This window comes from Myxocyprinus asiaticus, chromosome 47 (assembly GCF_019703515.2).
Source record: "Myxocyprinus asiaticus isolate MX2 ecotype Aquarium Trade chromosome 47, UBuf_Myxa_2, whole genome shotgun sequence".
NCBI lineage: Eukaryota > Metazoa > Chordata > Actinopteri > Cypriniformes > Catostomidae > Myxocyprinus > Myxocyprinus asiaticus.
In genome coordinates, this window is record NC_059390.1 from 25,381,673 (window position 1) to 25,408,217 (window position 26,545).

Genomic DNA, 26,545 nt, shown 5'->3' on the forward strand with positions numbered 1-26,545 from the left:
TTTCCTCCGGCTTCACACACGGAATCGCAGGTGTTGTGCTGAACTGTCATGAAGGCTGTTAACCGCCACCGCCACTGACGCCCCTCAGTACTCAATTATATTACTTTTATCTCGCTGTCACCTCATCTGGTATAAAGGTTAGTATGAATTCTCTATGTTTATGAGCTATATTCTCATCCTCAGTCTTTGACTCCATTTAGCATTAGCCTGTTAGCTCAGCTGCTGTCGTGTTGTATTATGTTTTTTTTTTTAGTGTGAATTTAAGTTTAAGTTGATTACCTGACTGATAGTGAATAACACATATTAAAATGACGGAAGTGATGTAGGTTTGACATTTTGTAGCCTTCAGGAACGCAAATGATTTTCAGCTACATCACATATATGGTGGAGTCTCAAAAGCGAGCTGCGTACATTTACCGCATTCTTGCACATCTTATTTAATCAGTTTCGTCTCATGTTAAGTTATAGTGAGTAGTTGCGGTAATTTCCATATGTTTGGTGTCAAGAGGTGGGGTTCTCAATGTGTCAGAAAAACACCTGTCACACCTGGCAGGTGTTCATTTATTTAATATTTCCTGTTGAATACGTCACACACACTCGCAGGATGCCTTATGACGCAACTATGTCACTTCCTATGTCTAACAAACACAGATATAATGTTAAAAATGATTTTATATGACTGATACAGGCTCAAAGCTCAGTCGACAGGATTTGTGGCATTATGTTGATTACCACAAAAAACAATTTCGACTTGTTAATCATTTATAAAAAAAAAAAAAGTGAGGCATTTACAGTGGAAGTGAATGGGGCCAGTCGATAAACATTAAAATACACACGGTGTCAAAAGTATAGCTGCAAGACGTAAACAATACACACGTTAACATGATTTTAGTGTGATAAAATCACTTACTAACCTCATTTGTTTAAAGTTATATTCAAAATGAAAACTTTGTTGTCATTACGACATAATGGCGGCAAACCCTGTAATATGGTAAACACTGTAACTCGAGTAAATCCCTAATCTGATCATACTAAAATCATGTTAACATGTATATTGTTTACATCTTGTGGCTCTTTTTGAAACGGTGAGTATTTTAATGTTAATCGACTGGCCCCATTCACTTCCATTATAAGTGCCTCACTGAAACTGTTTTTTTTGCTCTCCCCAATTTGGAATGCCCAATTCCCAATGTGCTCCAAGTGTTCATGGTGGTGTAGTGACTCACCTCAATCCGGGTGGCAGAGGATGAATCTCAGTTGCCTCCGCGTCTGTGACCGTCAATCCATGCATCTTATCACGTGGATTGTTGAGCGCGTTACCACGGAGACAGCGTGTGTGGAGGTCCACGCTAATTTCCACGGCATCCATGCACAACTCACCACAAACCCCACTGAGAGCGAGAACCACATTATAGCGACCACGAGGAGGTTACCCCATGTGACTCTACCCTCCCTAGCAACCGGGCCAATTTAGTTGCTTAGGAGACCTGGCTGGAGTCACTCAGCATGCCCTGGATTCGAACTCGCGACTCCAGGGGTGGTAGTCAGCATCTTTACTCGCTGAGCTACCCAGGCCCCAAACTCATTTTTTGCTTTTGCATTTTTTAAATGATTTTGTCTCATCCCTTGTCTATTTTTGGTGGTAGTAAAATGTATGCCACAAATGCTGTAAATTTAGCTTGACTTGTATTGAACCTAGAACATTGCATTACTGTCAATAGTTTATATCTCTATTTTTAGTGTTACATTTTTAGTTAGCTTTACATTATAAATGGTAATAAATGATCTGGGATCGTGGAGATCCTTGTAACTTAAGGATGTGTAAGTGACAAATGATCTTGAAAATGTGGTAATATTAGTAATAATAACTGAACCTTAATTAATTTATGAATTGATTCAAGTTATAGTAAAAGTGATGATAAATAAACAGTTCACTGAATCAAAATGAGTGTGTTATCAGACGTTATAAACCGCTCTGTTCACTTACACTAATGGTATTAGATGGGTAATCGCTATTAAATGAAGTTTTTCTGTTTTCAAGTGACTGTAATAACTGTTTGCCTTGATTCTGATTCACAGTCTACACAGTTTCATAATCAAATTACTGAGTAATTAAACAATTTCTTTTAGAAAAAACTTAAGATAAATATGCATTACAATGTCACTCTTCATACCAGCCCACGTAAAACTATTATCCATTCTGTTTATGAGAATATTTGGCCGAAAACAGCGCTGTTCAAGGCAATCTCCCATTCATTCCAATGGGGAGTTCTGCAGAGCTTGTCAAAGCAAGCAACCGTAACCAAGGGGGACGGAGCGTAGCGAAGGGCCAATCAGACTTTCAGTTTTCACCAGGCAGATGATAAACTGGGCAAAAAAATTAAAATAAATAAATATTATATAGACTTGCAGTAAAGGTGTAAGATTTTTGTTTATGTCATTTTGACTTGGACATACACTGACACCTAGAAGTGTGGATGCAGCGTCATTCGAAGGCAGTTGTTTTTAGTTAACAATGCCATTGTAGAAATTGACCATTCACAGTTAGCCAGGATTAATTGAGTCCATGAGTAAAAGTGTCCAATAACAGGGCAGTTACAAAGATTAAGCGAGTAATATTTGACTGGTCATGTGATTCTAACATGGGAGCACCCATGAGGAGACCCTCTTCATGTAGAATAAAACAGCTTTTATAAGGTTACTGATATAACCGGTGTTTTCATCTCATGTGGTTGCTCATGATTTTATACAGTTGTTTCGAAAATGCAATTCATTCCTTTAGAAGTAAAATGTTTTAAATGAGGAAAAAATTGTCCTAACATAAAGTCCCCACCCTAATTTTTTTCTCGTTCGGAAAGCCGTTTCACTCAGAAATACGTCACAATACAGTAATAAAGTCGGTCATTACCTCCGTTTCATGGTGACTTTAACACTGTACCAATGATATAACAACCCCCCCAGAAATATCTAACAAGGATATAGTGACCATCCCCATACACTTTAGCAACTATATTGCGACTACACAGAATAACCTAGCAACCATATAGCAACTACACAGAACACCCTAGCAATGATATCTCAACCACACAGAAAACCCTAGCAACATAATAGCAGCCACACTTAACACTGTAGCAACAATATATCAACCACCTAGAACACCCTTGTAACTATATAGTACCCTAGCAATGATTTAGCAACCACCCAGAACACCCTAGCAACCATATAGCACCCTAGCAACAACATAGCAACCACCTTGAACACCCTAGCATCGATTATAGCACCCTAGCAACCATATAACAACCACCTAGAACACCCTAGCAACCATATAGCAATCAACCAGAACACACTAGCAACCATATAGCTCCCTAGCAATGATATAGCAACCACCAAGATCACCAAAGCAATGATAAAGAAACCACCCAGAACACCCTAGCAACCATATAGCACCCTAGCAACAAAATAGCATCCACCCAGAACACCCTAGAATCCACATAGCACCCTAACAATGAGCAACCACCAACAACACCCTAAAAACTCTATAGCACCCTAGCAATGATATAGCAACCACAAAAACACCCGAGCATTGATTATAGCACCCTAGCAACCATAAAAAAACCCACCCAGAACACCCTAGCAACAATAGAGAAATCACCCAGAATACCCTAGCAACCATTTAGCACCCTAACAACGAGATAGGTGTGCTCGTGGTTGCTAACACCATCACATAGCAATGCCCTAGCAACCTTATCACAGGCAAGCGCCTCACACATTTTCTGTAGAAAATGAATCTCAGTTTGCCGTGTCTCTGGCCAATGGAAAGCTTGTAGGCATGACTAAATAGTTAATAAAGCTTAAATGCAGTTAATGCATTAACGTGCAGTGTTTCCTATTCAAATTGACAGCCAGTGAAATCATGGAGTCCATGCTCAATAAACTGAAGAGCACCGTCACCAAGGTGGCGGGTGACATGACCAGCGCTGTCATGGGTAACCCCGTCACACGGGAGTTTGAGGTGGGCCGTCATATCGCCAGTGGGGGTCCTGGAATGTGCTGGAGGATCTACAACGGCACGAAAAAATCCACCAAACAGGTGCGAGGGGGTAACTATACTACTAAGTGCGTTTTCAAACTTGTATTCAGTTACCTATAAATATGACACAATAGCACCTGATTATGTTTCATTAAAGTTTACTTTTGCTTGTAGGATGTTCTGTAGAAGCAAGAACACTGAATGAGGTTACAACAGATCTGTTGAAACATTTGATGTTTTTGTGTTTTCATGTAACTGTGAAAGAGGAAGTTTTTGTCCTTGAAGTTTTTTGTTTTCTATAGTTGCAGCATAGATAGTGCAAGATGCTGTTTTATTAAATTATGCTTTTCCATTAATGTGCTTACATTCTGTTTTCATAATCCGAATTGCATAAACAGAAGTTATAATGATAACATGAGTAATTCTAAACAATCTTAAGTGATGTGACTGTGTCACAATCGAAATATGTCAAAGTTGTAGTGCAGACATTAACCGTAGTCTTTTTGATAATCGAAAACCCAGCTAGAATTACATGCCGTTTATGGTTTAAAAGAGTTATTGAGTCGTAGCCGAGCAGTTAGTGCACATTTGTAACGCACTAAACATTTCAAGAATTTCACAATGTAAATTTGTACTTATTGCCCACCCATATTTGCTTCTGTTGTTCACAGGAAGTGGCAGTCTTTGTGTTTGATAAGAAGCTCATTGACCGCTATCAGAAGTTTGAGAAGGATCAGATCATCGATTCGCTCAAGAGAGGAGTCCAGCAGCTGACCCGGTTAAGACATCCACGCCTCCTCACCGTCCAGCATCCGCTTGAGGAGTCCAGGTGACCACAAACACGCACACATGAACACCGACCTAGTGAGCTGCCTACCTAGATTGCATTGTTGGGTAACATAGACAAACATTCAAATGATGTCAGAAAATAACATTATTATATAAGTTATTAAATTCTAGTTAATAGGTTTTGACAAATAGCCGCAGTGTTATCAGCATTCGAATGAAAATTAGCTTCATTTTGTATTCACTCAGTTGACACAGATTTTTCTTCAAGTTGTGAAATTAAACTGATTAGAAGACTCAGTAGTAAAGAAAGGTTTTTTTTGCTTGTCTACAGAAAGAGCCAAATGTCTAAAACTCAAGAATATCTCCAAGATTACCAACAAAACCAGTTCCTATTTGTTTCATTGCTAGAGGTTGACTGATTGTGAATTTTGCCGATACGATAACTAAGGTGGTGGAAGAGGCTGATAACCGATTCATCGACCGATAGTTTTTAAAATTGATTTATAGAATGTCTAAAAAAAGTATTATTCTTTCCTTACTATGACAGGCACAGTCAAAGAGTCCTAAATGAATAAAATCCCAGATGCAGTTTATTGTTCAACCAAAATCCCAAAAATAACCAGAAAAAAATTAAGATTTGGTGCATAATATGAGACTTTGAAGTATATACAAGCCCGAAAACAGATCGGGGACTCTTATTTTGAAATGATGAAATGATAAAAACTATTGGCAACTATCGCCATAGATTTTTGCCGATAACGATAGTTAAAAAAAGCAACTATCATCACCGATTAATCGGTAAAAGCGATATATCGGTTTACCTCTAAACATTGCTGTTTTCACTAGATGTCTTTGTGTCTGTATCTGTATCTCTAGAGACTGTCTAGCGTTCTGCACAGAGCCTGTGTTCGCTAGTCTAGCTAATGTGCTTGGCCACTGGGACAATCTCCCTAGCCCCGTTCCCACAGACATCAAAGAATATAATCTCTACGACGTGGAGACGAAGTACGGCTTACTGCAGGTAAGACCGTAGAGCAGAAATGTTAATGCAGTGTCTCACTTCAACTGGTGAGAAACACAAGCACTCTCTTATAACACATACATGAGCTTTTCTGTTTTAGTATCCGATTGACTCATACATTTTTAGCTAATGAGATTCCTCTCTTTCCGACTCTTGCAGATCTCAGAGGGTTTGTCCTTCCTCCACAGTGGCGTGAAGATGGTTCATAGTAACTTGTGTCCAGAGAACGTAATCTTGAATAAGAGCGGAGCCTGGAAGATCATGGGCTTTGACTTCAGTATCTCGTCTAGTAACCCTTCTGACACTGAAGTTAGTAACTGGATTTATTGTTCCTGAAAATTGGCATGAAATGAATACTGACCCTTTTTACGTTCTTAATACGCATTCCTGGTTTTGGAAATTACGTAGTGGTTAGCACTGTCACCTCACAGCAAGAAGATCCCTGGTTCGAGTCCTGGCTCAACTGGGCCTTTCTGTGTGGAGTTTGCATGTTCTCCCTGTGTTTGCATGCGTTTCCTCCGGGTGCTGCGGTTTCCCCCACAAGTCCAAAAACATGCAGGTTAAGTGAATTGGAGACTCTAAATTGCCCCGTAGGTGTGAGTGAGTGTCCCCCAGCCACCGGGGGTTGCGTCGGGAAGGGCATCTGGTGTAAAACCTGTGCCAATTCAAATATGCGGATTACGAATGGCCCGTGTGACAACCCCTAACAGGAGCAGCTGAAAGAAGAAAAAGAAGAACTTGCTCTACCTCTGAAACAGCTTGCCTTATTTGGCTTACATCACTTAGGTCATCTGGGTTATTAGTTCATGTTAACAAAGAGCCAATTTGATAGTTAGGTATAGTTTAAGGCAACCTTAGTAGGTAATGCAGCCTTTTTAAAATCTTGCCAATAGTTAAGGCAGTAATTTAATGCTGGTTAATGTTAATATAAAAAGTTTACAGCAATAATTTCAAATAATGCTACATTTAAAAATAAGCATTACCGTTGGGATACGTCAAGATGCTCTTAGCTTCCATGTCCTGGTCAAAACACCTCCTCATATCCACCGCTGTTCTGGCATGTAATGCCCACTTTTCATAATCAAATCAATTCCTGGATAATGGATAAAATCAAGTCTTGCCACACATTTCTCCCTTATTTCACTTGGAAAATACAGTACTGTGCAAAAGTTTTAGGCACATAAGATGTTTCACAAAAACATTTGTCATTTAAATGTTGTCATTTAGTGTGTCAATAGGAAATGTACATTTTCGACTCCCAAACATTACTTTTGCAAATAGAAAAGATTAGAATACAAGAACAGGGAGCCCTGCAACAGATGTCATGGCCCCCACAAAGCCCCCTACTGAACAGAGTCAGTTTGGGATTAGAGACAGAAGCAACTGAGACAGCCTAAATAGATTGAAGAACTGTGGAGAATTCTCCAAGAAGCTTGGAACATCCTATCTGCCAACAACCAAGAAAACTGTGTCCAGGTGAACCTGGGAGAATTGGTGCTGTTTTAAAAGCAAAGGTGTCACACCGAATATTGATTGCTTTTTCATGTTTACTGGACTTTGTATGATGTTAAGTGATAAATGAAAACTATTTATGCCGTTATTTTTGAAGACATCCTCACTATGCAACATTTTTCACAAGTGCCTAAAACATTTGCACAGTACTCTACGTCACATTATAGAAGTAAAATGGGTTGCAATCACACTTTCATGTTGACTTTAAAGTCCTAAAAATCCGATATGAAGCTGCCAGAACTATACAAATCTTTTTAGCTTGTCTTGTCAAAGGGAATCTATTAATGTGCTTAAGATTTTGTGTGTGTATATTTGTGCATTTTAGCCCAAGTATGTGTGTAAAGAGTGGGACCCCAATCTACCACCTCTCTGCCTGCGTAACCCCGAGTATGTCGCCCCTGAGTACATCCTGTCAGTCAGCTGTGATGCGGCTTCTGACATGTACTCGCTAGGTGTGCTATTCCATGCCGTGTTTAATGAAGGGAAGCCCATCTTTCAGGTCAACAAGCAGGACATATTCAAGAGCTTCAGCCGACAGCTCGACCAGGTGAGGGATTGTACACAACACGTATTTATGTGGTTGGTGTTTTTTATATTTTTCATACACAAAAACGTACAGATGTGTACAAAATTGCTGGAATTAATATCAACAAGAGGAAAACTGATATATCGGCCTTAACGATTAATCGGTACCGATTGTCACTTTTTGGAACTATCTGTAAAAATCTGTGCCGATAGTTTGTTTATGTTTTTATTCCTCCGTGTTACTCTGTGGCTGGAGCTGGAGGGTTCTACATTTAAAATGTCTTGGTTCTGCAGTATTACTGCAGCCTCTAGAGGTGAAATAAAAAAACAATCACTGACACCTCGTGGGGATTTGCTGTATCTAAATCTTTCATTATTGACAACATTCATCCATATTTTTATCCTCACTTGAATGCATATTTTGTTAGACAATCAAGTGTTTTAAATTGAAGCGAGGGCATGCAAAGAAAAATGCGAGTATATGGAAATGTGCTCCGTCAGCTCAAATCTTTTGAATAATAATAAACCTTATTCCTCGTTAAACCTCATCTGGTGAAATATACTGTATATGTATTTACAAAACCCTTCATCTGGTGAATGTACAATATACTATAGGCTGTTAAAAAACTGAATTTGGTTAATACTGAAATATAGAGCATTGTAATGGTGCTAAGTCTCTGTCATTTCAAAATAAGAGTCCCCTGTGTTTTTCAGGCTTGTTTATAGATAAAAGTCCCACGTTACGCACCAGATCTTTATTTTTTTCTGATGAACATTGGGATTTTGGTTGATAACTACATCTGAGTTTTTATTCATTTTGGAGTCTTGTAGCCTCATGTCTGTTACCGTTATAGTAAGGAAAGACTACGTTTTTTTTTTTTTGTTTGTTTTTTTTTACATTCTATAAATCGATTTTAAAACTATCAGCCCATAGTTATCGGTACTGGCAAAATCCACCTTCAGTTGACCTCTAATATCAACATTTCTTTATACAATATTTACTAAATTTGAACTCAAATACATTAATGCATTATTATTACTATATTCCACATTTTAGAATAATAGTAAAGTTATCAAATCTATGAAAGAATGTGGATATGTGGAAGTGTGGAAAATATTGGAGTGACAAAATGTTAAACAAATCAAAACAAATCTAATTTTTTTTACTTCAAAAGCCACCCTTTGTCGCAATTTGGGCTGTTGAAAATTATAAGAATAAAAAGAAAGAAGAAACTTTTTTCCATAGCAATCAAAAACGTGAACTGCGTATAAACATTTATCAATACCCCTTTATCAATGCTGACTTTTCAGCTGCTTCTTCCACATTATTTTTACATTGTCAAGTCAAAGAAATTGGTCTGTCCAATGTCAATGATAGCACTTCATTGAGGTTCACTTTATGTATTATTTTCTTGTTGGCTTTCCATTTGTCTCCCTGTCCTGAAACTCTGTTTGATGACAATATTTTGTTTCTAGCTGAGTCATTTGAATCCAGGAGTGTTGAGTCAGGTCCCAGAGGAGGTGAGGGAACATGTAAAAATGTTGCTTAGCGTCACGTCCAACGTGCGTCCTGATGCTGATCAGATGACAAAGGTCAGATCTCCCTTTCTTTCCTCGCTTTTTCTCTCCATTTGCATACTTGATGACATAATTTTACAACTATGAATGTGTGCGTGTTCAGATTCCCTTCTTCGATGATGTAGGAGCGATGACTCTTCAGTACTTTGACTCACTTTTCCAGCAGGACAACTTGCAGAAGTCTCAGTTCTACAAAGGCCTGCCCAAAGTTTTGCCCAAGCTGCCTAAGGCAAGAACAAATGGTTGCACACAGACTTTCAGCTTATTTATTTTTCTTGAAGCAACTGTTTACACAAGAATGAGATGACTGTCATCATTTATTCACCCTTATCCATACGGAGTGCATTATTATACGGGTGTGTTATCTCACTAACATGAAACACAAAAGATGAGAGCAGAATGTCTGGGCTTTTGCTTTGCATACAAGGAAAGTGGTTGGTCATTTATGCTGTTAAGCCTAAAAAAGAGCAAAATAGCATTGCCATAAAAGTAGTTAATATGACTCATGCTGTATTCCAAGTCTTCTTAAGTCATGCAATAGCTTTATGTGAGGAACAGACCGAAATTTGAGGTTTTATTTACTACCCCCCTGTTGTAGTTCTCAAATTACATTTTTCAAACTTGCCACAGTAAGAGTTTTCAAACGTGACGCTCTTGAACCAGTGGTGTTTGTCAAAGTCTAAAGGTCCCCTTTTTTATTTGAACACAAGTACAAATGAGATTTGAGTGCTACGGTAGAGAGGAAGATTACTGGTGAATCATGGCCTACATTTTGGTATTATTTTTTTATTGTCCTGCCCACATGGCCTTAATTACATCAGCAGAAAAGAAAAGGTAATTTCACAGGTGGAGAAAGTAATTACATTTAGATGAAATTATAAGCATATTATAAATATAACATTTTTAACTTTAGCATTCATTGATAAATTGTGCAAAATAAGACAATAGAGATCAGTCATTTTGTTTTCATGTTGTTTTAATGGTTCATTTGTAATGATTACTAATAACAATTACTTGATTTATATATTGCAGTTTGTACTGAAAAGTGTTTGTGGTGTTCATTCAGAAAATATAGGCAGCTTCCGGTACTGCACTGTTCAAAAAAAGTTTATGGGATGTGTCTGTTTCTCTGTACCCCCCCCTTCAGAGAGTGATAATATACCGAATCCTGCCGGCGCTCACGTCTGAGTTTGCGAATCCTGATATGGTTCCGTTTGTCCTTCCAAACGTGCTGCTCATCGCTGAAGAGTGCACAAAAGAAGAATACATCCGCCTCGTGCTCCCAGACCTCACCCCCATCTTCAAACAACAGGAGCCTGTACAGGTAGTCCATCTGTGTTCAGTTCTTCCCCATAATCCACTCTAGACACTCAAATATCCTGTGGATGGAGAGTGTGCTTTATATATGTTTTATTAAATGTAGTTTGCTGTCACATAATCAGAAAGTACAGACTGGTGCTCGGGTCACAGGAAATGGCTTTTTTCTCAAAGTAACTGCTTTCTTTTTTTCATGCTGTCAGGCAAGCAACATGGTAAGTGAGGTTTGAACATTTGTCTTTGTGGTAGTTTTTATTTTCACATTTGTTTGTCTGTGCAAGTCACTATAAAGTCTTTCTGTTGGAGTTATGTCCATTTTTTGCTGTCATAATGAGGTTGCAGATAGCACTGGACAGTATAGCTAAAGAAATTCTTTATAATCTCCAAATGTATGTATTTGCTCTAAAATGGCTTAAAATTGTGTTTTTTTTTTATTTTTTATTTCAATCAGAGGAACCATCATTTCAACGCAGCCACTGTTGCCAGTAGATTCAAAATGCAAAAAATAAAATGCATTAGAAATCTAGTTAAAATGTGTTATGTTGAAAGCACTACAACAACATATTATTTGATGTGTGATTATTAGACCTTGGGAATTAATTGTATTTTATTTTAATTTTTTATTGAAAATATACACTAATTTCAAATCAGATGATTGTAACACACTCTAAAAAAGTTGAGATAGTCAAGTGTTTACCATTTCTTGTAATAAAACTAAAGCATTTGAGCACTGAAGACACAAGTTTGTTAAGTTTAGAATGTGGAATTTTCCCCCATTCATCCATTATGAAGGTCTTCAGTTGTGCAATTGTACGGGGATTTATAGCCATATTTTGCACTTCATATAACCACATATTCTCCATTGGAGACAGGTCAGGCCAGTCTAGCACCCGCACTCTCTGATTATGCAGCCACGAACTTGAAATCAGAGCACTATGTGGTTTGGCATCGTCCTGCTGGAAAATACAGGGATGTCCCAGGAAAAGAGGGCATCTAGATGGCAGCATATGTTGCTCCAAAATATGTACATATATTTCTGCATTAATGGTGCCCTCACAGATGTGCAAGTTACCCATGCAATGGGCACTGACACACCTCTATACCATGACATCACTGGCTTTTGTACCTGACACTGATAATAGCTTGGATGGTCTTGTTCCTCTTTGGCCTGGACAACAAAAAGGCTTCTTTTTTTTTTTTTTTTTTTTTTTTAAAACCCTATTTGAAATGTGGACTCGTTGGATCACAAAACACAATTCCACTGTTCTACTTTCCATCTCATATAAAAACCGAGCCTGGAGAAGTTGGCGGTGTTTCTGTACAGTGTTGATGTATGGCTTCTTCTTTGTAAAGTAAAACCTTAACTTGCATCTTTGGATGCAGCGCCGAATGGTGTTGACTGACAAAGGTTTATCAAAGTATTCCCGAGCCCATGTCATAATATCCATTACAGACGAAAAAAGCCTTGCCTTTTAAGCACAGAGAATTTATTGGATTCCTTGAATCTTTTAACTATATTGTGCACTTTAGAGGGTGAAATGCCCAAAATCCTTCCAATTTGTCTTTCGGGAACATTGTTCTCAAAGCGCTAGATTATTTGCTGACGCATCTATTGGCAAATTGGCGAGCCTCGACCCATCCTTTTATCTTGAAGGACGAAAGGCATTTTTTTGGAGGCTCTTTGTATTTTATAACACAATTGCCTCACCTGTTTAACATCTGCTGTTTCACATCACTTTTTTATTTCAACTCATCAGATTGTTATTAATCGTAAATTTTTACTCTCAACTTTTAATTTTCCAAAAAACAATTAGGTTCACAATAAAACATAAAATAATGTGTTTTTGATGTGCTTTCAGTATAGCACATGGTGAATCAAATAAAAAAATCACTCCTTTTTGTTTTTATTCACATGTTCCATACTGTCCCAACTTTTTCAGAATTAGGGTTGTAATTGAATTTCCCGCTTTTAACTCCATTTGTGCTTCTGAGGTTTATATCAAAGATGCAATTAAAACATCTGTGTCTTAACGCGCATATACTCTCAAGTTACGAGACAGTGAAGGATTGGAAAATTACTCAGACACACTGCTTAGGGAACTTAGTGGCTAAATAAAAAGTGCATCACAATCATTGCAATAATCACAATGTTGCATAATTTTATGTTACCAGCTAAATCATCTCAAATATATTGTGTATATGCGATAAATCTCCCATTTCTAGTGGCAGATACAGTTGAAGTCAGAAGTTTACATACACTTTAGCCAAATACATTTAAACTCAGTTTTTCACAATTCCTGACATTTAATCGTACAAACATTCCCTGTCTTTGGTCAGTTAGGATCACTTCCGTACTTTATTTAAAGAATGTGAAATGTCAGAATAATAGTAGAGAGAATGATTTGTTTCAGCTTTTATTCCTTTCATCATATTAGCAGTGGGTCAGAAGTTTACATGCACTTTATTAGTATTTGGTAGCATTGCCTTTAAATTGTTTAACTTGGGTCAAACATTTTGGGTAGCCTTCCACAAGCTTCTCACAATAAGTTGCTGGAATTTTGGCCCATTCCTCCAGACAGAACTGGTGTAACTGAGTCAGGTTTGTAGGTCTTCTTGCTCGCTCACGCTTTTTCAGTTCTTCCCATAAATTTTCTATCGGATTGAGGTCAGGGCTTTGTGATGGTCACTCCAATACCTTGACTTTGTTGTCCTTAAGCCATTTTGCCACAACTTTGGAGATATGCTTGGGGTCATTGTCCATTCGGAAGACCCATTTGCGACCGAGCTTTAGCTTCCTGGCTGATGTCTTGAGGTGTTGCTTCAATATATCCACATAATTTTCCTTCCTCATGATGCCATCTATTTTGTGAAGTGCACCAGTCAAAGCAAAGCACCCCCACAACATGATGCTGCCACCCCCATGCTTCACGGTTGGGATGGTGTTCTTCGGCTTGCAAGCCTCACCCTTTTTCCTCCAAATGTAACAATGGTCATTATGGCCTAATAGTTAAATGTTTGTTTCATCAGACCAGAGGACATTTCTCCAAAAAGTAATATCTTTGTCCCCATGTGCACTTGCAAACTGTAGTCTGGCTTTTTTATGGTGGTTTTGGAGCAGTGGCTTCTTCCTTGCTGAGCAGCCTTTCAGGTTATGCCAATATAGGACTCGTTTTACTGTGGATATAGATACTTGTCTACCTGTTTCCTCCAGCATCTTCACAAGGTCCTTTGCTGTTGTTCTGGGATTGATTTGCACTTTTTGCACCAAACTATGTTCATCTCTTGGAGACAGAGTGCATCTCCTTCCTGAGCGGTATGATGGCTGCGTGGTCCCATGGTGTTTATACTTGCGTACTATTGTTTGTACAGATGAACGTGGTACCTTCAGGTTTTTAGAAATTGCTCCCATGGATGAACCAGACTTGTGGAGGTCCACAAATTTTTTTCTGTGGTCTTGGCTTATTTCTTTTGATTTTCCCATGATGTCTAGCAAAGAGGCCTTAAAATACATCCACAGGTACACCTCCAATTCAGTACACCTCCTGTCAGAAGCTAATTGTCTTAAGGCTTGACATCATTTTCTGGAATTTTCCAAGCTGTTTAAAGGCACAGTTAACTTAGTGTATGTAAACTTCTGACCCTCTGGAACTGTGATAAAGTAAATTAAAAGTGAAACAATCTGTCTGTAAACAATGGTTGGAAAGATTACTCATGTCATGCACAAAGTAAATGTCCTAAACAACTTGCCAAAACTATAGTTTGCTAATATTAAATCCGTGGAGTAATTAAAAAATGAGGTTTAATGACTTCAACCTAAGTGTATGTAAACTTCTGACTTCAACTGTAGATCCATTGGCACAATAGAGATGTTTAAGGCATTTTTCATGGAAATTATATTCCATCACCCTCTGATTTCCTCATTTCTATCTCTGTATACTTAGATCCTGCTGATATTCCTACAAAAGATGGATCTACTACTGACCAAAACCCCTCCTGAAGACATCAAGAGCAGTGTTCTGCCCATGGTGTATAGAGCAATGGAGGCTCCATCTACTCAAATACAGGTTGACCACATGATAAACTTTGAGCATGTGGTTTAAAAACTTCAATTTGAATGTATATCTAAAATACTGCTTGTTGTGTTCTTTTCCTTTGCTAAACAGGAGCTTTGTCTGAATATCATTCCCACGTTTGCCAATCTGATCGAGTATCCCTCCATGAAGAATGCACTCATTCCACGGATCAAATCTGCCTGTTTACAAACCTCCTCACTAGCGGTTTGTGTCCTTTCATCTCTTGTGGCTCTTGTGAGAATTGAATTTTCAATAATAGATTATCAAGATTCTGGTTCTAAAGGAAGTTTGTTTTGTCCTTTGGTTGCCATTGTTCCAGGTGAGGGTGAACTCTCTGGTGTGCCTAGGCAAAATTCTAGAATATCTGGATAAATGGTTCGTCATTGATGAAATTCTACCATTCCTGCAACAGATTCCATCCAGAGAGCCTGCTGTGCTCATGGGTGTTCTGGGTATTTCTTTTCACTTTGAGTTTTTTTAATACATTTTAATAACTGTGGAAAGTAGGGCTGTCAATCGAACACTTTTTTATTGAATTAATCGATGTATATGCAATAAATGCTAAGAAAGTCCCCCAAATAAAGATAGCCCAATATAAATAATACATAATAAAATAGAATATGTAGGGCCTATAATAAATATAATAATTCAGATATCCAGATTAAAATATATTGTATTATTGTAGCAGACGAGTAAAGCATTGATTTGACAACACAAAATGTGGAAATATATGTCAATATGTTGTTTGTTTTTGTCCTTATATCACTGAATGTAAGCCTACAGATGACAGCAATTCATTGTGCAATTAAGTGTGTGTTTGTCAATCTGTCAATCAAACCTTTAAAGACGGACATACTGTGAGCTCCAGGGTGGTTAATCGATGGTATATACTTCTTCTGAAGTCATCAGTCAGTGTTATTTTTTTTAAACAACGTTTTTAATAGCAGAATCCCTGGTGAGGTACTACATTAACCATGAATCTTGAAAAGAAAACATCCACCATTCAGAGAATCACGGCCAACAAAGTGCTCCAGAAGAGCTCTGCAGCATCGGCCCACGCTTTTGACGCGCTGTGAATGATGCAATCAAGTTGGTCTCGATTGCAATTGCTTTTGTATAAAAGTATATAAATCTGAACTTAATTAAACTGAATTTAATCCTTGCAGAAATTTTAATGCAAGTATCCTGAATAATATTATTGCTCTTATCTTATGCACATCAGGAAATGAAGACTATTTAAAATAACTTTGATTCTTGATGCTTTTATTCTTTGTTTTCCTTCAGGCATCTACAAGTGCACTTTCACCCACAAGAAACTGGGCATCCCTAAAGAGCACCTTGCTGGAAAGAGTTTACCTCATCTGGTATCACTCAGTATTGATAACAACCTTAACCTTAACCAGGTAAACACACACACTCTCTTACATGTATGCTATACACAGAATTTGTCTGCTAAATAATACAAAATTGTTGTTCATCCATCGAATATAAACTCTATTAAATGTAACTTGAACTTAGTCAATAGATTCTTATGCACACCTATACTCAAATATTTGTAAATGCTCTTGTGTGTGTGTGGTGTTTTTCAGTTTAACTCTTTCATGGCTGTGATCAGGGACATGTTGAGTCGCATGGAGGCGGAGCATAAGACCAAACTAGAGCAGCTGCACATCATGCAGGAACAACAGAGGTGCCAATTCTATTTTTTTATTCATTTGATTGTCACGGTTTCTCTTTATTCCTTTTCAAAAATTCTATTCAGAATAATAAAAGGCTTCTGATTTTTATGGTTTTATGATGCGTTCAAATTTTCAGATCCAGTTCTTGGTTGAATTGAGCTGGCTGTTATTAAAGGAATAGTTCACCCAAAATTAAAAATCTCCTCAGCCTCATGTCTTTACAAACGATTAAAAAAATCGTAGCAAATTTTCATTTTTGGCCGAACTGTTCCTTTAACTTGGTGGCCAAGAAACTGTTTTTGCCATTTATGCAAACAGTAATCCCTATTTTAAGTTTTTGTTTATTTTCAAATAAAATATAAACTATCTTATATAATTGAGACATTATCAATAGTAAAATTAGAATAAATATGGAACAGAAATATGTAGATGTAACTACTTTTAATCGTTCAAGTCGCAGCCATTTTGGTGTCAGAAAGTCGGAGTTTCCATAAAGTTTCGGAGTTTCATGCTTTGAATTACGAGTTCGTCAATTATGTTTTTACTAGTCATGAACCAGTGTCTGAAATTAACTTTCACATTAACTTTCACACAATGTTTGCCACCTGGATTTGATTTTCAGGTACATGTTTTACCTTTATGAGGGCAATGTTTTTTGTTTTGTTTTTGTTTTTTCCATTTAAAGCATAAACGGTGTCTAATCTGTTTATGTCAGATACTTAAATTTAATCCTTATGTTGTGTTTGGGCTCGTTTGAATCAGGATAGTCTACTGTAAGTTATGGTATGTCATTGTCTGTTATATATATGTTTCAGGAAGTAATAAAGAAAAAACGTGACAAAAAGCCACTCCTGTTTATTATATTTGTGTGTATCAGTGTGCATTTCATTCATCTCATTTTTTTTATGGTTTTACCAACTCTGAATATAATTGTTGTGATAAATTTTCAAATGATGAGAATGAAACAGTTCTAATTTGTCAGTAAACTAAAAAAGCATTGTTTGAGAATTGGTAGGATCAGCTATAAAGTCCAGATTCTAAGCTTTAAAATGACACCTATTTTGTTCGGATCAAGCAAGTGGTTATTCATTTATTATGTCAATATTATTGTTTTTTTTTTTTTTTTTTTCACAGGGAGTGCCCCCCACTGGGCCAATATAAGCCCACACACATGATTTTGTACCAAAATGTTTATTTTTTTTAACAAATGTTATATCACTAACTTCAATGATTTTAAAACTTTAAAGTTGTGAAGTTTTTTGGGGAGTTGTGGAATTTTTATTTACCTCATTTATAGTGATCGACCGAAATGGGTTTTTTTAATGGCTGATGCCGATATCTAGAGAGCAGGGTAGCTGATAGGCTGATACAATGCTGATATATTACACAATTTAATATAGTAAATAACATGAATAATGAACATGAACATAAAATTGCTAAAAAATGAATAAACTCTGATTTAGCACTATATTTACTTAATTTCACACTAAACTTTAACTTTGTAAAAAATAATAAAAAATAATAATATTGCATTTTAAATGGTAGATAGCATTTTCTTCTGATTTCTGTTTAGTCATCAAATTCTATTAATTTATTTGCACATGAAGAAATTGTTAATATATTAAGAAGGAAATAACAGTACACACAGTAGTCCAGCAACCATGGATGGCATGAGCGCATTAACAATTGCATTTTCTTCAATTTGAATCAAACCAATTGTACATATAGTGTGTAGTGAATAAGACATTTACAAGTGAAGCGCTTTTACTTTGAAGTTGCACTCACGCATGTGGATCCAGCGCAAGCAGCAGTCTCCTGACAGTTTAAACAGCCTGGATCAACTGTTTGGATTGTCACGGACTGACTGTCATGATTTGTGAATCAGAGGAACTTTTGATCCTGAAGTTTTTGTTTCTGGCTGATAGAATATGCGCTTCAGAGGAAGATATTAGATGAGCGCTCGACGGGAAGAAAATGCTGGATTTTCGTGAGGTTCATGAATTACATCTGTTTAAATGAGATATCTGCATATTTGCAGATGGTATATGATACCGTGTAGTTTTATTGATATTTGCCTTTTATCATTAGACAAGACTGTTAAAAGTTACAGAGAACTGTTAAGGAGAGACTGTTATAATACTTGCCTCAGAGGAAGATTTATGAGCACTCCACTGGATGCTGGATCTGCTCAAGTTTTGAGAGGTTTGTTTATTACATCTGTTTAAACGAGATATGCGCATACTTGCAGACAGTATATGATACTAGTTTTATTGATATTTGCCTTTTTATCATTAGACAAGACAGTTAAAAGTTACAGGGAACTGTTGAGGAGAGAGAGGGAGAATGAAACAGGCGAGCACTTTAACATTATGAGCTCAAACTCGTCTGCCGTTGCTCTGATATGCGGACTGTTTAAATGAGACTGTATTGCACACCGGCCTATTACTGTAGTAACACGATGGCACATAACAACAAAACGAACAGTGACTGGTCATTTACATGTCTCAGTCGCTTCACATACAAGCAGGTAATTTTCAGAGCCCTCAAAAAACAAATCAGCCAAACAGGAAAATGTATCGCCCGATGCGATTATTAAAAAATTCAGAATTTCGGCCGATTTATCGGCCTCTGCAGTATATTGGTTGACCACTACTTATTTACCTCGAAATGACTAAACAATGCCATTCATTTTTATATAAAATAAGAACATTTTATGCTAAATTCACTTTTACTTTTTGACAACATGTCACAATTTTATTCAGGGACATATTGTCATGCATTGTGGGCAGATTACTGTTGCAGAGCAAAAAAAGAAAAAAAAACATTAGATGTGAAATTACAACATATAACCAGCAGATGGCTGCAGAGGTAAACTCATTTGCCTGTAGCAAATTGTAGCAAACTGATTTTTGTTTTCAGATCTTATGACTAGTTATGCATTTAGATATATAAAAAAAATCATTATTTTTGTCAGTTTAGCTTTTTTTTTTTTTTTTTTGGTTTGAGGTGTTTTGAGTCAGTTTTTGCAATGATGCCACATTAGATTTTAGTTACCCATTATTTATTTCAAACATCCTGATTCAATAACTCAATAGAAGAAATGAATAAAAAAAAATACAACCAACAGCAAAAAATGTGTGTGTGTGTGTGTGTTCTTCACTGTGGATGTTTAATATCTCACCCTTTTTTTAAAGAAGCAAATTTCACAAGTGATCAAAAAAGACCCCAACAGAAGATTAGGGTTAAAAGGCATTTTTTGCCCCCACATTGTCATGGGGGCTTTTTGTCACTTTCTGTGGCAGTTAGGCTCTTGTTGGGAAGTCATAATTATGCTTATTCCGACATGTTGTAAATGCAGCATTGACTAAACCCTGTTTTGCAATTTGTTGTCAACTGTATTCTGTATTTTTCAGGAGTTTAAACATTACAAACCAGATGAACCAATCAGAGGAGACTAAGAGCACCCCCAGTCCAGCCACACAAGTCAGAGAAGTGAGTAACTACACCTGTTGCATTTCCCACAAATCACCTGCCACTTTAAATGTGCTTACACTGGAATGGAATGTATTTCTCTGTGTTCTGATAGATTGATGAGATTTTTGGTGGCAGTTCAGGAAGTGCAGGTGTGAATGGTAAAGAGAACGGTTCCTCCTCTTCAACTGTTTCTCAGCCCTCAAGAGTGAGTTCAACATAACATCCAACAAGAAGCAAAACTGAAAGATAATAACTTCTTGTTTCATTTGTGTCCAAATCTGAAACTCTTTAGAAAGTGACTTTTTATCTAGAACTGTCAAATTTAAAGCTTTAACGCATGCAATTTAATTAAATGTATTGTTTAACACTATTTATCATTAGTATTTGTACCTATTCGTACCTATTAGGCCTGGTTGGCGTGATCCTCTTGGGTACTAAATGTTGTTTGTGGTTTGTTCAGGTGTCTCTCACATTGGAGGAAAAGCAGCGTTTGGCTAAAGAGCAGGAACAGGCTGCTAAACTGAGAAGCCAGCAGCCTTTGGCTCCACAGAGCATTAAACCAGCAGCAACAACACTACAGGTAACGTGCTGGAGAGCGGTACCATCAAATCTACACAGCTACTTTCTCATATGAAACACATTAAATTAGTCAAATTGCTAATTAAACTTTTCTGGTAAAAGTTGAACTGATTTTTGTTTTTTATACCATTCAAACACTGTTCAAAATCTCTGATGTAATTTGCTGAAAATTATGCTTGGCTGTAACAGAAATATAGTAGGCAGCTACTATTTATTAACTGAATTAAACAACATACTATTTAGCAAGCTGTGCAGTTTATTTGAAGCTGAATATGCATTTAAATTGTCTCAGCTAAATTAGAACTCATGATTGGCTCAAACTCTTTGACAGCAGAATTTAACTCGGAAAAAAAAACTGTCATATTACATTAGTGAAGTGGGTTATTAGTAAAATGGTTTGCGAATGTTCTTTTATGTTGATTTTAAGTTGGCAGATTGCAGGAGCTGTTTTGTTGGTGGCTCCTGTTTATACATGACCTATAAATAGAAAAATTTATTTACATATTAGTAGGGGTTCACTATATATTGGCAGACGGTAACTGGAAATAAAAATTATTATTGCACTGATGGTGGAATTACCGCAGATATTTTTGCGGCAGAGAATCTCCTTGTCAGGCGGTCAGCAACAGTCAGTGTGTGACCAGGATTGATAGTGTTAAAGCCAAGCTGGCATGTCATGTCGCTCTTGAGGATTATTTCAACATCTATGCAGTGAAATATGTTGTTTTTGGGGCTCATCTGGAATAAATAATGATATTCCGTTTTCCTTTTTCTGTTTCTTTCTCTGAATAAGATGGAGCATGCACATTTGTGCACAATTTTTCTGTATCAAGTGAGCAATTTTAATTAAACAGATGGAAGCTCCAGCTTAAAAGGTTAAAATGCTAAAAGATTATCAGTTATCAGTATTGGTATTGACCCAGAAATTGCCAACTGTGCATCCCTGCCATATTCCACTTCTTTTTTTTTTTCTTCTTTTTTTTTAAACAAACACCTATTTTGTTTCAAGTAAATATGATATATTTTTTAATTACTTAGCTAGCAGCTCCATTTTAAAGGGTTAAAAGGCAAAAAGTAAAATTATCGGTTATCGGTATCGGCACAGAAATTTCATATCAGTGCATCCCTATGGAACCAGATTCCAAACTTTTAAACAACACCTATGTTGTTTCAATTGAGTCGTTTTTTTTAATAAGTAGCTATTATCAATTATCAGTATTGGCCACAATGAGCTGGGAATTAGCGGTTATCGTTATCGGCCCTAAAAGTTCTATATCGGTGCATCCCTTACATTTAGGGCAAATATTGTATGCGTCTTGTGATACTAGTCGGATGAATCTTAATGGTAGATTTAGAGTCATTTTTGTGATTGACGTTGCTGTGATGGCTTGTGGTGTAAATTATCTTAAACTATTTTTGTCTGTGTTGTACTTGATTACTGAAGAAATTTTATTTGTTCACTGTCAGGCAAAAGATCTGACCAGCAGTCTTCTGAACAGCATGACCTCTCTGAACAACCTTTCGCTGAACTCTGGGCCCAGGACGATGCCCATGCAGGGGGGAACTATCTCCACCTTCCCTTCTGGACCCTCCATTGGTGGAATGGGCAACATGGGCTCCATCAGCAATGGCTTCAACTCGCCCATAGGCTTCCAGACAGGGGGTATGGGGATGGGCATGAGACCCACCAATCCTGGCCTCTATGGAGGCATGGCCACCACTACGAGCGTTCCAAATTTCAGCGCCCTGTCCCAAAACCAGTCCAACAAGCCCTCTGATATTTCCGCCCTAGACTCCCTCTTCACCTCTAACAAACCCAAAGTAAGCCTGAACCAAATGGCCCCCAAACCGACCTCAGGAACCACTGCACCTTCCCCATGGCTCAGCCAGTTTGGTACGGGCCAGCCTTCCCAGACTGCACCCATGCAGGCAGCTCCGATGGGAATGGCGGGGGTCCAGGGTGGGTTTGGGATGCAGGCAAACCCTTTCTTCAACCCGCAGAACTTCTCGCAACCTGTTGCCGCTCCAGCAGTGAATACTGGAATGATGAAACAAAGTGCTTCAGTTAACAGTGACCTTAAAGACCTCTTTGGTTAAAACTTTTGGCTCTTGTTTTGGTTCTTACTTGATTAGGAATCAAAAGTGAAACATCAGCAGCGACAATGACTGTTAAAATTTGGTGGGAAGGTTGGACGTGGGATCTCTGCTTGAAAGAGTGTTTAAAATTGTTTTTCTGGCTTGTTTTGTCTTTTTTAGCTCTTATCATGGTGCACCTTTTGCAAACAGTCAACTTATCTCCTGGTGTAAATCAAAAGGACTGAACAACAAACCATCACGTTTCTAAGAGAAGCTTGTGCTCTACCCATTGGGGCTTCTGTCGGTGGATCATCATGCTGCATACATAAGCCATAGCTTGAGACACATACCACAGCTTCCACAAGCACACTGTGGAGTATTCAAAATAGATGTTTCGTAACCAAGGGGCAGTCTCAAGCATTTTTGGTTTTGCTTTCTTTTTCCTTTTTCTCATGTTCACTCCTTGCCTGAACGAGCCATCTTCCACTTTCAAAACAAATGGCAACATCATCAACAGGATTTGCTGTTTTGCTGATTGTTTGCCAATAAAGGAAGTCTCTCAATTGCTCTTTCAACTCTGAACTAAAATGCTCACCCTGTAAGCAACGAAGAGGTGGAAGCTGGTGCTGTCCACAGTCATGGCCTAAATAAATGAATTTATAATTTGTTTGTTGATGTGTATATAATGTAACTGGTGATTATTGTTTAAGGTCCATACTGATATACTTGGTGCACTGAAGAAAGAGCTTCTTAGGCAAATCTCACAAAGAAATGTCTAAGTCATATTTTACATCAAAATGAAAAGAAAAATGTAAGAAATTATATTTTCCATAAACATTTTTTGCATTATTATCATGACAGTTAAGCACATTTTCTCCCCATATTCTCATTACCGTAATGCGAAAAATCCAATTATGATGATCATGGAAAAAAATATTCTCATTACCATAAAATGACAAATTATTCTCATTACAGTAATGTGAAAAAAATCGTACTTTCATTGTTGTAATGCAAAAAAATCTAATTGTCATTATATTAATGCAAAAAAATAGTTTAGTTCTCATTACAATAATGTGAAAAAAAGTTTTATTATCATTTAGGGCTGGGCGATAGGGCGATGTAATCGGATATCAACGATATCTTACAGATCCTGATGCCGATTGCCACACTCAGTTAGCACACGATGATCGACAATATCGGGAAGTGGCAAGACCATGGATCTGGGAAATCAGCAGATATATTAAACAATAGCCTAGGGTGTGAAACTAACACCCGCGAAATGTGTCGAGGTTGAATCCCGTTCACAAGCTCCTCGTCCAAATATATTTCATGCGTGGGTAATTTTGCTCATCTACCTGCAACGTCTCGGAGTGACACATGACAAGAAATGCCGTTAGTCACAAAGACACGCGCTTGAAGAAACACACTTTATTATATTTTTAGAACAGACAAAACAAAAGCCGTCAATGCTCGTGTCTGATTCGCTGTTTGTTCAGAGCGAGCCTGTCTTGTGGAACAAGCACATGTAAAGAGTTTTCACTTTTTTTTTTTTTTTTTTCAGTTTCATTCGCCTTGAAAACTGTTTTAAAGAATAATGTTGTGTATGAGAATGCTGCAAATGATCTCTGATCATCTCAGGAGGTGCTGTGAGTTTAGTTTGCTTTATTTCCACGGACCAGTTCGTGGTAAACATGGTTCAGTAATAAGTATCTTTCTATTAAAGAAACAAAGACAAAGTGATTAAATCATAAAATAATACAAGACATGTTTACTTTAGTGTACATATTACGTGTATAGTATCAGTTACCATTTTGTATAAATACCTTACAGTTTAAATGAAATGTGCTTAATTGAAATTAAAATGTAACTATGTAGAAAAAAATCTCCAAAAATAAGTTTTCCTTATGCAAAATATAATTTCTTTTTTCTCTCTCTTGGTTTTGGGCTGAAATATGACGGAAATGTTTGTGAAAGATTCACCCTCTAATGAAAGGACACTGCTTTCATACTGAAGGTGCACTAAATGTAGTAGAACTGAAAACTGTAGGGCTTCAGACATTTTAAAATGAGTCTGTGCTTCATTGGCCTGTAATGGCTACTGTATGACACAATTACTGTGTTTGTCCACCTTTCAGTTTCTGTCGTTACTTTCTGCCCTGTGTTTGTTATTATTTTGTGTTGCTTGGAAGTTACTGCCACATTCGGTCTACTGTTTTTTGTTTTTATCATTATCACTGCAAGATATGGGCAGTTTCTTGCTGTGGGGAGTGACCAACCAAACATATTATTCTATATCATGACCAAACATATAGCTGCAACACAGCATCACCAAAATGTGTATTATTTCTACAAACTATATGAACTAAATGTACATTATATAGAGATGAACTGCCACTGGAGTTTTTATAAGTACTGTTTCAAGTTAAACACTTTCTTGAAGAAAGACTGGTTTTATTTAAAAGGAATGTGTTTCCTGGTCTTATGAATGAGAGGCCTTATGTTGAGAGTTGTGCAATAACAGGTCTGTTATGGGGATTGTGAAAATGACTCGCTGTATGAGTGTTTCACTACAGGTAGTTTTCAAATAGTCTAAATTAAAGTATATAAATATTTGGGTTCGTTTAAATTAAAAGAAATGTGAACTGGATTGTTAGTAAGATGGGGATTTTTGAAATCAAATAAACTGATTATTTCAAGAGTAACATCTTTGTCCTTAGTTAGTAGCTTCTTTTAATTATAACAATAACATGAAATCAAAATTAAAACTGTTAACATGTTCCCAGTCTTATTGTGGACAATTCATCAATGCACATTATTACAAAAGAAACCCAGAAGTAATTTCATGATATAATGTTTACCAAAAACTGTAGTTTTAGCAAACTCAGATCTGGCTTGAATTTGGTATGGAACACCCACTTTTCCCAGTTCCCTCTTTTTTTTTTTTTTTTACAGCTGTAGTATTTATAGTGTGGGCCCAGTGAGTTTTACATCACGCTCCAAGGTCATGTTGTCTTACGTTTAGATGACTTCATGCAAAGATTTAGCAAAATACACAATGGAATTACCTTCATGTAGTCTTTATTGCCTACAATTCAGTTTCTCTAACAGACTTGGCATGCAAATATTTATGGGTGAATCTCACGAAACCTGTCAAGAAAATGTCGTGGATCATATTTCATCCCAAATAAAAAATAAAATAAAATAAAAAAAATAATATATATATATATATATTATAATTGCATATTGCATATGCATATTGAGTTAATATTTATTATATGCATATATTTATTATGCATAAAGGAAATTAAGCCTATTTTTAGGACCTTAAAAATGTTTTGCATTGTTACATTATTTTATGATAATTAAGCACATCCCATCATTTATCATTACAATAATGCAACAAAACAAAAAAATTGCATTCCTATTATTGTTATGGACAAAAAAAAAAAAAATAGTATTTTTGTGATAAACCAAATATATACTGATTTAAAAAAAAAAAAAAAAAAAAATCCAGACAGGATGTCTAACAGTAATGAGAATTACACACAAACAGTAATACATCTGGGTGCAATACAGTACTAAGAATTTGGAGAGTAAATGTGCTTAAATGTCATGCAATAATAAGTGTTTTTTTTTTTTTTTTTTTTTTGGGGGGGTGGGTGAAGAAATCTGGGAATGTTCTTCTTGAGATTCATCATCATTTGTTGGTTAAAATAATTTTAAAATAAAATGTTATTGAATACACAGAATATTAATAAAATGAACCAAAACAAGTTATTGTTCCTTATAAATAAGCACCACACCATTGTTTTCTGGCACTGCAAAAAAACAAACAAAAAAAAAAAAACATGTCCCTCTCCCTGTTCTATATATATTTTATATCCTTACTCCC

The 26,545-nt window shown here is 36.8% G+C and overlaps 1 protein-coding gene across 1 annotated transcript; it reads left to right on the forward strand.

Annotated features, from left to right (window-relative positions):
- LOC127436833 (SCY1-like protein 2) lies at positions 1–26,312 on the forward strand. Its single transcript, XM_051691269.1, has 18 exons — positions 1–137; positions 3,903–4,090; positions 4,702–4,859; positions 5,696–5,840; positions 6,000–6,149; positions 7,678–7,899; positions 9,354–9,470; positions 9,559–9,684; positions 10,603–10,779; positions 14,714–14,836; positions 14,936–15,049; positions 15,165–15,297; positions 16,130–16,248; positions 16,435–16,535; positions 19,938–20,016; positions 20,111–20,203; positions 20,459–20,578; positions 22,045–26,312. Exons 2-18 carry the CDS (start codon positions 3,914–3,916, stop codon positions 22,672–22,674), a joined length of 2,784 nt encoding a protein of 927 aa, XP_051547229.1. The 5' UTR covers positions 1–137; positions 3,903–3,913; the 3' UTR covers positions 22,675–26,312.
- The last annotated feature ends 233 nt before the right edge of the window (positions 26,313–26,545 follow it).